The 13,800-nt window shown below is 35.1% G+C and overlaps 1 protein-coding gene across 7 annotated transcripts in view; it reads right to left on the reverse strand.

Annotated features, from left to right (window-relative positions):
• Dock3 (dedicator of cytokinesis 3) overlaps nucleotides 1-13,800 on the reverse strand; it is a 391,678-nt gene that overhangs the window by 189,084 nt on the left and 188,794 nt on the right. For all 7 annotated transcript variants that reach the window (XM_036193576.1, XM_036193574.1, XM_036193572.1 and 4 more), the window contains exon 7: nucleotides 2,723-2,807. In XM_036193576.1, the coding sequence (XP_036049469.1) occupies nucleotides 2,723-2,807 (85 nt within the window). The remainder of the gene's footprint in view (nucleotides 1-2,722; nucleotides 2,808-13,800) is intronic.

Genomic DNA, 13,800 nt, shown 5'->3' on the forward strand with positions numbered 1-13,800 from the left:
CATATTTATTCTAATGATCTTGATGCAAGTTTGTTTTTTTTTTTTTTTTTTAGTTTTTCAATACAGAGTTTCTTTGTGTAGGTCTGGATGTCCTGGAACTCACTCTATGAGGCTAGCTCCAAACTCAGAGATCCATCTGCCTCTGTCTGCCAAGTTATTGGATTAAAGGCATGTGTTATCACCATGCAGCTGGTTTAAATTTTTAAAAGCTGTGTGGATTATTGTACTCTTTCTGTATTTGTTTTTTCCTTTTTCTTTGTAGGCAACAATCACTGTTTTCTCCTACTTAGCTCTTCCATAACATTACTTGCTCTGTTCTCTAATTTTTATGTAGGGATTTTTGTTCATTCATGTATGGCTAGCTAAAAGTTCTATATGGGATCTGTTATCATTGGGTTTCACTGTAGAAATCTTTGGAAAAGAAAGTAATCCTCTTGCTGAGCTTCAAATACAGGCTGTTTTCCTGATGATGCTAAAATTACTATAGCTAAACTTTACTCCTGAACCACAGACTTTAAATACACTTTTTTGAAGTTTAGAAGATACAATAAACTTGAAAACAAAATATACAATATTCTTGGTTCCCCATTACCCCCAAAGCTGATTCTTCTGTATAGTTCCCCACTGTAATTTTATCATCTGGGCAGATCAAACACAGGAGTCACTGTTCTTTGATCTATCTCTTTCCTGTACATGTGCATACCAGTTCAATCTATCAATAACTGGCTCTAATGCCAAAGTATATTCAATATTCGACACCTTCTTACCATTTCTACTGTCCTGGCTCCAGCCTAAACTACTGAAATTAAGATCTCTTACTTAAATGACTTCTCTGTGGTTTCATTTTATGATCTGAAAAACTTACCATGTCATTATCATGTACTATCAGACCTCTGGAAAGAATTTAATTTGGGGCCTACAAAGCTCTTCACAATTTGGCTCCTGACTCTTTCTTAGCCAAAATTATTTCACATTTCCTGGAACTGCCATTTCTTTATGTTGTGTGCCATTTTTGGAAGTTCCTTCCTTACTTTTTCTGGTCTCCAGAACACCAATCATTAATTCTTATAACATCATCATACACCTTATTTATGCTGTGCAGTAAAGCAAGGGTAATTATTTATGATCTATCCACTAAGAGCTTCTAACATAGGTACATGATAGCACTAATCAGTACTATGCTAAATAAAAGTATTTCATTTTCTTAAGTTTCTAAAACTTTCAGTTTTCATCATATATTCTGAATCACTACAAACTCTTAAAAGTGAATTCTGAACTTCTCACCTTAAGTTTCTACTGTATTTTACATCATAATGTTGTGGGGTTTTTTTTACTTATTATTCAGTGTGTAAAATATAATTGTGGTTATCAGTCAAGCCTATATATTTTTTCATTACAATGGTTACTTAGATCTATTGATCTTTTATTTTATGCCCCAAATGTTATACATACTTAGTTATACACAATGTCATATAATTATTATATGACTTAGGTATTATACAGCAATACATAATCTATTGTTAGAAGTGGTTAAATAACTATGTCACACAACTACTAAATAATATGACAGGGGTTTAAGGCTCATCATTTTTATTGAGTATCATTTAGTCTGAGTTTATAATTCAATATCATAACTAGAAAAATTTACATTAAATGGAGGCCAATTTTATTTGTTCAGTATATTTTTATAATAAACAATATACATCTAAGGATCTGTCAGATATTTATAGGCTTAGTTATCCACAATATTCATCCCAAGAATGGTACCCCCTGTATGTTGAGAGAACTTGAGTTCCCTCCATTTTCTAAGTGTTTATAGACCACATTTACAAACTATGAGGATGGTGATTGACAGCAGGACCCTGAATGTGCTTCTTAACAACATCATGTCTCTAGAAAGATTAGCATGTTATTTTCAGGTTCAATCACTTTTTTTCAACCATTGTTCTAACTAACAACTGGTTCTTTACTACGTTAGTCATCTTTTCATTATAAAAGCAAGACAGGGGTAGATAATGTTATCAACTACCACAAGTGGTAGAAAAACCAACAGAGCAAAATTAACACAGAAGTAACCCCTAAAAAGTATAGTGAGCTCAACATCTCTGCTTTGTATTCACACTTGGAAAGTGTGACTTCACAGTAAAATTAGTTGTTTCTTTCTTTCTTTTTTTTTTTAATTTATTGATTGTTGGTTTGCCAGACTTTGTTGACTACCATGGGAGGCCTTACCCAAATGAGGAGAGGATGGGGGTAGAGTGGGAGGGAGGTGAGGAGGTGAGAGAAGGGGAGGGAGGGGGAACTGGGGTTGGTATGTAAAATGAAAAAAATTTTAATAAATATATTAAATAAAAAAAAGGAAAGAAACACTCTCCAACCCCCACATTAAAAAAAAAAAAACATTTATTGATTGTGTATATACAGTGTTCTGTCTGCATGTACACCTGCAGGCCAGAAGAGGGAGCCAGATCTCATTACAGATGGTTGTGAGCTACCATGTGGGTGCTGGGAATTGAACTCAAGACCTCTGGAAGAACAGTCAGTGTTCTTAACCTCTGAGCCATCTCTCCGGCCCGTTGTTTCTTAAATATGGAGACAGGAGCAAAAGGACAGTTTTTAAAATGTTGCTTTAAAAAACATACAATTTACAACATTATCAGGGAAAATAAAGGAGAAAAATGAGCTGTAAAGGAGCAATTCATTCCTTGTTAAGATTTCTTACCATTTTATAGAGATCCGAGACACTAATCTGGTCTGAATCCACTACTTCAAAGTCCTTCCGAGGCACCAAGTCCAGGCCCAAATGCCTAATAAAGAGAAAGACCACACTCAGTTGTAAGTGCTCAGGTTACTCATCTCTTTCTATGGAACTAGAAACTTATACCTGTCTTGATTTTGTAGACAGAGCTTCAAGCACTGCCCTAGAAGTGATATGCCTTTATCTAGCAACATCAAATTGTGTTCACTTTGGGGCAAATAAGTGAAGCTAGGGATTTTAAGACACAATTCTAGTTACTAAGCTGTTCCACTTCATAATTATAAGAAGTTTTCATTTAGTATGTTAATAACAGTACTTTAAGAATATGTTTTATTAGACAAATAATAAGCCATTTTTATTTCTCTGTTTTTCCCACCATACTAGTATGTTCAAGGTTCAATTATGAATTATTTTCATCCCAATGAAAAAAATTAACACATAAAAATAATGTCCTAGCACCATGCATGGTAGTGCACACCTTTAATCCCAGCACTCAAAGGCAGAAGCAGGCAGAGTTCTGTGAGTTCAAAGCCAATACAGGCTACAAAGCAAGTTCCAACAAAACAAAACAAAAATCATGTCCCAGAAATTTGTTTTAGCTTGGCTGTATACTGTTTCCAATTTAATACTAACACTGGTAAGTCCTGAACATAATATATAAGCTGTAATTCTTTAACATTAGACAGAGGTTTAAGGACTACTACTACTCAAGCAACAAAATTTATAAGATACAGTATAATTCTGGACAGGAAAAAAAGAAGTGATGATAATTTTCAGTTGATTATGTGGTAGCATTAAGCAGTGGAAAGAACTCTCTAGAAACAGTATTTTTGGGTTCACATATCTAACATAATTTATAGTCAATAGCTTGTAGTCCCCTTCTCACAGTCTAAGATACTGGTTCTAAACATGAAGATCAGTGAAGTTAGAGGGTTGTGAACCTATGAAATGGATTGTGACACTAGATTGGGGGAGATCATATATGAATTTTTATTTGTTTGTTTGTTTGTTTGTTTTTTCTGAGACAGGGTTCCTCTGTAGCTTTGGAGTCTGTCCTGGACTAGCTCTGTAGACCAGGCTGGCCTCAAACTCACAGAGATCTACCTGGCTCTGCCTCCCGAGTGCTGGGATTACAGGTGTGTGCCACCACCACCTGGCGAATTTTTTTTTTTTTTTCTAAAGAGGAGAGCTTACTTATCATGGTTTCAGAGATAGTTCTAGATCACCTAACTTCAAATAAGGTTATGAATTACTATGGCTGGCAAAAGTATTCCATAGGACTTTTTAAGAGAAATAACAATTACCCTACTTTAACTAAGCTATAAATCTTTTCATAATATGCTAGCAAAATTAATTCTGTAAGCATTTTTAGTACACAGACCCCTACTCATTTAAAATAAAGTCAGTTGTGCATTTAAAATATAGGTTTATTTTACTTATAACTTAGAATTTACTTGTACTAGCTTTTTTGTGTGTTTGTTTGTGTCAACTTGACACAAGCTAGAGTCACTTGGGAAGAGGAACCTCAATTGAGAGAAAATGCCTCCATCAGATTGGCCTGTGAGCTAGTCTGTTGGGTATTTCCTCAATTAAAACCTTTGTGGGAGTCTACCCACTGTGGGCAGTATTATCTCTGGGCAGGTGGTCCTCGGTTTTATAGGAGAGCAGGCTGGGCAGGCCATGAAGAGCAAACAGTGTTTTCCCATGACCTCTGCTTTACTTCTCACCTGGAGTTCCTATCTTTACTCCCCTTCAGGATGAATTATAATCTGTAAGAGGAAATAAACACTTTTCTCCCCAAGCTGCTTTTGATCTTGTAGTGTTTATCATGACATCAAAAAACAAACTAGGCAAGCTTGTTCATAGCAAAATATCTGATATGAAAGTATCAAATTATAAGATGATGATGATAAAATAAAAATAGAAAATCAAAACTATAAGGAAGATAGATCCAAGCATATTAACAGTATATTAAAAGCAAGCATTAACAGCAAAATGATTACTATAATTAAGAATGAAAGGAGCATGCAAGTATTTATGTTAGAAAACTAGAGTTATAAAATTATCTTTAAAAATATTTTCCAAAGTCTTTATAAGCCATGTCATTTAAATTTTTCTTAAAAAAAAAAGACATATACAAAAACAGATTGGTAAGTGTCTCTAACTCCCAGTACTCACTGAGGCAAGAAGATAATGAGTTGTAGGCCAGCCTAGGCTACATAATAAGATCTATGTCCATGAGGGAGGAGAAAAAAACATTTCATATATATTCTTCAACTGCTTCAAGTTCAGAGCTATAGAAATGTCTCTTGAGATCCAAGACAGATTAGAATGAAAAGCACTCAAGAACACCCAAATCCAAGGATGTTCAAGCCTATTCCATAAAACAGCTACAATTTGCACACAATACATATACATATTCAATATAATTGCATATATAATACACAATCTTTCTGTATACTTTGTCATCTCTACATTATTTGTAATATGTACAATGTAGATGCCATATAAATAGTTGTTGAATTGCATTGTTTTGGAAATAATAAGAAAAACATGTAATTCAAGAAAAACATTTTCCATTTTATGGTCAATTTAATCTATGTATGTGGATATGGAACTTGAAATATAGAGGGCCAAATGCATAAAAAATAGCCTAAGTATAACAATTAAGTAACAAAAAAAGAAACTAAGCAAACAACCCAATGAAAAACAGATGCTTTAGGTACAAGAGCTAAAGAAAACTCTCATTGGTATCTAAATAAGTGGGACAGGAATTGAATGTATATGTTCTAGCCACTGTGGAACACTTGTAATGATAGGCCTTAGCCTGCTTGTCCACTCAGCCACACAACCATGCACTATTCCACCCAATCTATACATAAATTTTCTGAAGTTCTTTTTTATCGTATCATACTAACAGTATTAGATATAGGGAATATACCAGTTTTGAGTCAAGCAAATGTTATTTATCATGCTTTCTCCTTTGAGAACAGTGCTTTTCTGTTCCTAGAAATAGCCAGAATGAAGTGCCCTTTCAGTTCATTCATTTCATTATCTTGGGAAATAAGAGAATAATTAAGGAATGATGTAGTAACAACTGAAAACTGAATTATATGTATTATGATCATTTTTTAAAATAAAAGATTTATTTCACTTTTAATCATGTGTATGCATGTGTTATCTGTGCATGTTAGGGGAGTTGCCTGAAGAGGCCAAAAGAAGGCACCAGCTCTGATGGAGCGGAGTTACAGGTAGTTGTCAGCTATCTGACATAGTGCTGGGAACCAAACGCAGGTCTTCTGCAAAATCAACATGCACTCTTGACTGTTGATCCATCTTTCCACCCCTCCTATGATCATTTTCAATTCAGGAAGAAAAGTTTGCAAAAGTTACACTAGTAACTAGTCTCATTTGAAGAAAGTAGAGCAACTGCATAACGAGATGTAATCTATACATGTTCCCTACATATCTAATCTAATCTAATCTAATATCCTGAAAAAGAGGCTTCTGGCCACTTTTTCCTATAAATTACTTCAAAGGCTGTGAACTGAAATGCAAGAAACAGTCAACATGATTTCTTTCTATCTTTATTCAAAGGGAAGCAACAGTAGTACAGCAGAATAATAAAAAGGGCTCCAATGTCTGATTGAAGGCTTTTTATTTTAATTTTTTCCCACCAATCCACATTGACTGATGCAGTCTCATTAGCTGTTTTAAGGATTGATGCATGTAAACACTCACCAGTGCCTGGCATTGTAGACAGCTACTGTGATTATAATTATCCCTATGAATAACATCATTAACCCTTTCCAACCCTTCCCTTTGCTGTTCCCCACCCCCTTTCCCTGCCTTTCTGTCATTCTAAGAATTGAACTAAGGGCTTTGTGTATGCTAGGTAAGTATTCTACCACTGAGCTACCATCTGACTCCCTTCTTCTTACTTTTTGAGTAGTTATTTGAGCTGACCTTGACCTATCCCTATAGTGTAGGTGGCCTTAATATTTGATCTTCATGCTTCAATCTCCCTAGTAGTTAAGAGTATAGGCCTGTACCATGACATCAAGCTAGACGCATTTTTTTTTAAAGGAAGGGAAATGAAGCTTTAGGATAGATTAAAAGTGGCCTCTTGGGGAGAGCTGAGTTTTTCTTATTTGGTCTACCTTTCACTGAACTGATAGTATTTCAATTATATCCACTATCTTTCTGTTAATAACTAAGTACTAACGGCTACAACTGACTGTATTTATAATAGTTTAGTTATAATAGTTTGAGGAATAATTCTCAATACTTCAATCTAGAAAAAAAGAAATACCAATTCATTAATAAGTAACCACCAGGTATGGTAAGAGTTTATTTTAATACAAAAATACATTTATATACTAACTACCAAGGGGGGGATTGTACTTACTACAAAATATAATGATAGGAAGAGAGGAAAGGGGAGAGAGAAGAGTAAGAGGGTGGAGAGGGTCTGGGAGAAAATGAAAGAAAGGTGGAGAGGGAAAAGGGAGAGAAGGAGAAAGAGACAAACTGGCCTGAAAATAAAACTTGAAGGATTTTTTTCTGACTATACACAGTCAAAATTATAAACAGAATAAGAATGGCTGCTGACACTTTGCTCAGTCTGGAAGGAGGTGACAGGACCTGCCTGTACTGAATCCACCAGGTTTAAATGAATCCCCAGGGGTGCCTTGATCCTGGAGGAGATGGGAATGAAGGGGAGGGACTGGGGGGAAGGTGGGGGTGGGGGTGGGAGGGGGGAGGACAGGGGAACCCATGGCTGATGTATAAAATTTAAAACACATAATAATAAAGAAAAAATTTAAAAAAAATTCAAACATATGTATGGAAAAAAATAAATATATTTTAACAAATGGAAAAAAAAAAGAATGGCTGCTGAGGACACTACCTCAACCACTAGAAGAACCTGAGAAGTGACTGGTATTTCTGCTGGTTCCTTATGTTCTACAAGGGAAAAAATGACCATATCTTTAATCATGAATCCTAGTTTAAAATCTACTGAGAGGAAATTCATTGAGTGACACATTTTATATATTACAAACCAAACTACTGCTTGTGATAATTACTTTAATCTAGATAAAGGACATAAACTAAATTGGGGAGAAAAACATGAAGGAGCTGTTACAGGTAAAAATCTGATAGTGGAGGTAAAAAGAGAAGGAGGAGAAAAGTTATAAAGAGAAAGTGAGATGAAGAAAGAACAAAAGGCTAAGCAGATGGCAGGTACATACAACCCTAACCCTCAGGATACTGAGGCAGAAGAATTATAAATTCAAAGCTAGGCTACAGTGAGACTATATCTGCAACAAAACAAAAATAAAATAATTAGAATTATAAATTTATAAATGATTCATTTAAAAAATTTTGACTTTGCAATAAAAATACCAATTTCATTTTATAATATAATGTACAAAAACATTTTTTGTTTGTTTTTTTAAGATAGGGTTTCACTGTGTAACAGTCTTGGTTGTTTTGGAATTCACTCTGTAGTCCAGGCTGGCCTAAAACTCACAGAAATCCACCTGCCTCTGCTGGGATTAAAGGTGTGCCACCACCCGACAGAAACATAATTTTAACTCAACAAAAGTTTATAAAATACTTGCATATTATTCAAACCTGAACTTTTCCCCTAAAAATGCAACACATAAAATTCTATAATTTTAAAAGAGTATACGTAACTACAGCACACTTAAGAGTTACCATGCGAATTATTCTGGTTGTTCATGGGCATCATAGCTGAGTAGGATGGCTGGGCGCTTCCCTCCTTTGGAAGCTTTCACGACACCTTCTGGCATCATGAGAGCAAGTAAACTTCTCTTTTCAAAGGATAGAGACCATTACAGAAAATCGCAACCAATCAAAATGCAGAGTTCTGGAACCCAGACCCAATGGATACATCTTAAAAACAAAATAACAAAACAAAACAAAACAAAACTTCCCACACTTAAGGCTCGGGGAACACTGCAGAAGAGGAGAAGGGTTCTAAGAGCCAGAGGATCAGGACATTTGCTGTGAGACTGTGTCTTCTAGTAATGTCAGAAGCTACACCCATAAAGTATCACCAACATGACTGCCAAACTATGAACTGCACAAGGTAACAACAATAGAAATGCTACAGTAGATAGGAGAAAGATCACAAGACTTAGCTCTACACAGAGGAATATGCAACTAAAAATACTGCAAATGGGAGGAACAGTCTTCTCCAGGGAAGAGCACACCAATGGGTTAGGCAATACTAAGTGGCTAGCCCTGAAAACATAAACATCATACAAACTGATCAGGTTGTATTTAGGAATATATATGTATGTTTACACACACACACACACACACACACACACACACACACACACACACATTCCATGCAATGACAATGAAAAAAGGCTATGATCTTGAAAGAGAGCAAGCAGAGATATATGGGAGGGTTTGGGGTAAGAACAGAAAAGCAAGAAATGATATGATATATTATAATCTCACAAAATAAAAGAAGCAATTAAAATCTTTTTAAAATAAAAATATTTCTCCCTTTGAGTATTTTTCTAAGGGAAAAAAATCAGCTTACCTGTGTCAATTCTAGATTGCTATAATTTTAATTTACCTACTTTATATTTTCTATAGTGATGAAATTAAAGACTTGCAGAAAAGTCTTTATGAAAGGTATTGAAAAATAAATAAATTGAAAATTAATTACTAGATACATTATTTTTTAACTCTGCACTGAATATAATTATTGGACTTATTCTTTACATAGGATACTTTAGAAGAGAGAATGAACAGTTCACTTGAAAAGAACTTTGTATTACACCCTTCCTGTATCACAGTTCCTAAAAATATAAGAACACAATACTGTTGGGCATGGTGGCACACGCCTTTAATCACAACACTCAGGAGCCAGAAGCAGGTGATCTCAAAGCCTGCATAGTGAGCTCTAGGCCTACATAGTGAGATCCTGTCTTAAAAAAAATAAATAAGTTTTATGTTTATTTTAAAATCTAAGACAAGAACATGGAATGAGAGAGGGGAGAAGAACAGGAAGGAAAGGAGGAGAATCAATACTAGGAGAAAAGTAAAATAAAACCCAAATAACATCTAAACTACAAACACTGGTGACATGTAACTGAGTTTTAAGATGCACACAAACAGGTACGGTCCTCTGCAAGTATGGGTTTTAAGATTCACCCTAGGTACAAATGCCAGTTCCAGCACTCACTACATGAGAGTGCTTCTTGGTCATAGTTCTCTCAGTAGGTAAGACAAAGCTTTTGACTTGGAAGGTCATAGGAGGAGTATTTCATTATAGTAAGTACTACCAATGGGTCCCTGCACTTGCCACAGTGCTATACTTACATACACTATTAATAGCTATTATTAATACTTTATGAAATTGATTCTGAAAAAGCAAACTATAATATGTCACAGCTTATAGGTAAGGAATAAAAGTTTAGCATATGACTAACAATTACGTGAAATAAAACATTAAAATGTGTTCATCAAATACTGACAGTGTGTCTACTGCATGCCACCAATACATGCTATGTGCCAATGTTTTATGGCACTTATATAAGAATAGTAGAATACAAAGTGTAGAAGTATTCTGGTATACACAAGAATGATGGATATGGTTTTCCGACTCAACTTTGGTGTGAAATAGTCTCTTTTACATAACTTAAAGGCAGGAAGCATTGTAACAGTAAATTATCTCTTCTTTTGAAATATTAAGGAAAAATTAAAGTTCAAGCAAGAACTAGAAGTTATATAATTTCTGAGCAAACTCTTTTTGATTTGTCTATTTGCTTGTTTGTTTAAATAGAGATAAAAAGTCAATGAAATGATTACTAATGATATTCTCCTATACTCATAGATCAATGCCTAGCCCAATCATCATCAGTGAGGCTTCATCCAGCAACTGATGGGAAGCAAATGCAGAGATCCACAGCCAAACATTAAGCAGAGCTCAGAGAACCCAGCAGAAGAGGGGAAGGAAGGATTGTAGCAGCCAGACAGATCCAGGACACCAGAAGAAAATAGCCCACAGAATCAAGTAAGCAGAGCTCATACACTGAAGCAGCAATCATGGAGCCTACATGCGTCTGTGCTAGATCCTCTGCATATCTGTTGTAATTGTTCAGCTTGGGGATTTTGTGAATTACTAACAGTGTCAAAGGCATTTTCTTTGTTCCACCAGCTAGCTACCAAATAAAGACATGGAGACTTCTTATTAATTATGAATGCTCAGCCATATCTTATGCCTGTCTCACTAGCTCTTTTAACTTAATTTAACCTGTTTCTATTCATCTACATTTTGCCTCAGAGCTTTTTACCTTTCTCTCATTCTGTATGACCTATTTCCTGATTCCTCCATGTCTGTCTATCTTGCCCCTGACACCTCCCTGGAATCCCCTTTTCTTTCTTCCCTGAACATAAATTCCTCCTCCTCCTTACTCTTCCTGCCTGGAAGTCCTGCCTATACCTCTGCCTTTGCTATTGGCCATTCAGCTTTTTATTAGACCAATCAGGCGCCTTAGGCAGGCAGGGTAAAACAGCTACACATCTTTACATAATTAAACAAATTCAACCCATCTTTACATAGTTAAACAAATATTCCACAATGCAACAGTTAGAATGGTGGTATCTCTTACTCTTTTGCCTGCTCTTGGGACTCTTTTCCTCACACTGGATTTCCTTGTCCAGCCCTGATATGAGAGTTTGTACCTAGTCTCATTGCATTTTGTTATGCTGTATTCGGCTGATATCCTGAGAGGTCTGCGCTTTTCTGAAGGGAAATGGAGGAGCAGTGGTTCTGGGGAAGGGGGAGGTGCTGGGAGGAGTGGAGGGAGTAGAGACTGTGGTCAGCATGTATTGCATGAAAGAAAAATAAAAAAAACAAGGACAAACTAGAGACAGACCTACACATTTTTTGTTTAGGTTTCAACTTTATTTTCTGTTGGGAAGAAGAAAACTGGAGGAAAGAAGTGGTGTATAAAGAAGGAAGATGGAGAAGAGGGAAAGGACAGAAAGAAATGGAATTGTGTTTCTTTTTTTAATTTAAAATTGACATATTACCCCCCAATATACACATACTTCATTGAGGAAAAATTATAAAATGGAATAGTTCTGCAGCTACTGAAAGATATTTTCAGTGTACTCAGTTTTCTTAAAAAATAATTTCTGCTTGTTTCTAAAATATCACCTTAAAATTACCCTCATTAAGACTGTAAAATATGTTTGTTTTTTAAACTATGCAGCAAAAAGATGACTGATATTTGAAAAATATTATTTACTTTATTTACTGGTTTTATGGATGCAATTAAATTGCAACATAATGAATTATGTAACTATTAGTGGCATCAATTCAAGTTCATTTACTAGTATTGATTTTTTTGACACAAGGTCTCTCTCTTTTGTCCTGGATGTCCTGGAACTGACTATGATACCAGGCAGACCTCAAACTCAAAGAGATGCTTCTACCTTTGCCTCCAGTGTACTGAGATTGAAGTTGTGCATCACTACTGGTTACTACTATTGACTCTTAAAGAACATGCAATGATATAATAAGTAGTGTTTGGGGCTGAGGAGGCAAAATCACTAGTTATACTGTAATTTAACATATTTTACTGAGCTTTTTAATTGTTTCAAGTCATTAATTTAGAGAACACTATTGATCAGTGTACTTGAATTCGTGTATACTATAGTACATAAGTAGTTTAGTATATAACAAAGATTACAGTGTACAGTTACAAATCTAGCCAGGATAGGATCCTGTACCTTCAGAAAAACTATAACCAACTAATTTAAATTGTGTTTCTCTTATTTCTCTTATTATTAGTAATAACAATTATCACTCTCAGTTAGATACACTCAGATTTATTAGAGTTCTTATTTCCTTACTTACTCTTTTTTGTTTGTTTGTTGGTTGGTTGGTTGGTTTTTGAGACAGGGTTTCTCTGTGTAGCCATGACTATCCTGTAACTCACTCTGTAGACCAGGCTGGCCTTGAACTCACAGAGATCCACCTGCCTCTGCTTCCTAAGTGCTGGGATAATTAAAGGTGTGCACCTCCACTACCTGGGAGTCCTGATTTACTCATATACTTTGCAGTTTCTTTCCTCAAGTTTCACCCATAGAAAGGAAACGAGAGAGAGCTATTATATCTAAAAATGGCTTTATTTGATCTTGACACTATCAGTTAGTGTGACTACTTACAAACTCTGGCTAGTTTATCATTTCCCCTATGGAATTCTAAAGCAACTACTTTATTATCTTCCAGTATTTGCTATTAATGATAAAATCTTTGAGGCCAGTGTAGTTACTTTCTTTTCTAAGAGGAGCTATTTTTCTATCTAAGGACCTTTATGCTTTTCTCTTCACCCCTAGAATAAACAAATATGTATCTTAATATGGACTTTAAAATAAAACTCCATTCATTCCTTTAAATGTATAGTGAGCCCTTTCTACCTGGAGGCTGCTTATTTTGGGCTCTGGGAATTTTTGTTTCTTTATAAATACTACTTTGTTGTCTTTCTTCTTTTTCTGGGAATTACATCTGATCTGGAACCTCCTCAGTAATTATTCTGTAACAGTAAATGTATTCACTCAATTGTTTTCCATCTTTTTTGTTTTATTTTCAAGGTGATTACACAAAATTTATCTGAGTGTTTTATTTTAGAAATCATTTACTTCATTTTTTTTCATTGACTCTAATTCTACATAATGAGCCTTCTTGATTCTCTTTGTAGATACAGAGGGAATTTGTTTTGTTCTTAAAGTTTGTAAATGAATTTCTATTTCTCTCAAAGGAGAAGTCATTTCCCCTAGGACCCGGTAATTTTCTTTTTTAATTCTGGTGTCCCTCTTCCTTGAGAGATTAATTTATATAAACATTGGTGAAATTTGATTGTTCATTTGTATGTAAGACACACTGGTAGAAATATAGAAAGATTTTGTGCATGAATAGATAACTGACAGGCTTTCCTTTCGGGTAAGAATGGGAGACCTGGTCATTACACTATGAAATCTTTAAATGC

This window comes from Onychomys torridus, chromosome 7 (assembly GCF_903995425.1).
Source record: "Onychomys torridus chromosome 7, mOncTor1.1, whole genome shotgun sequence".
In the NCBI taxonomy this organism is placed as follows: Eukaryota; Metazoa; Chordata; class Mammalia; order Rodentia; family Cricetidae; genus Onychomys; species Onychomys torridus.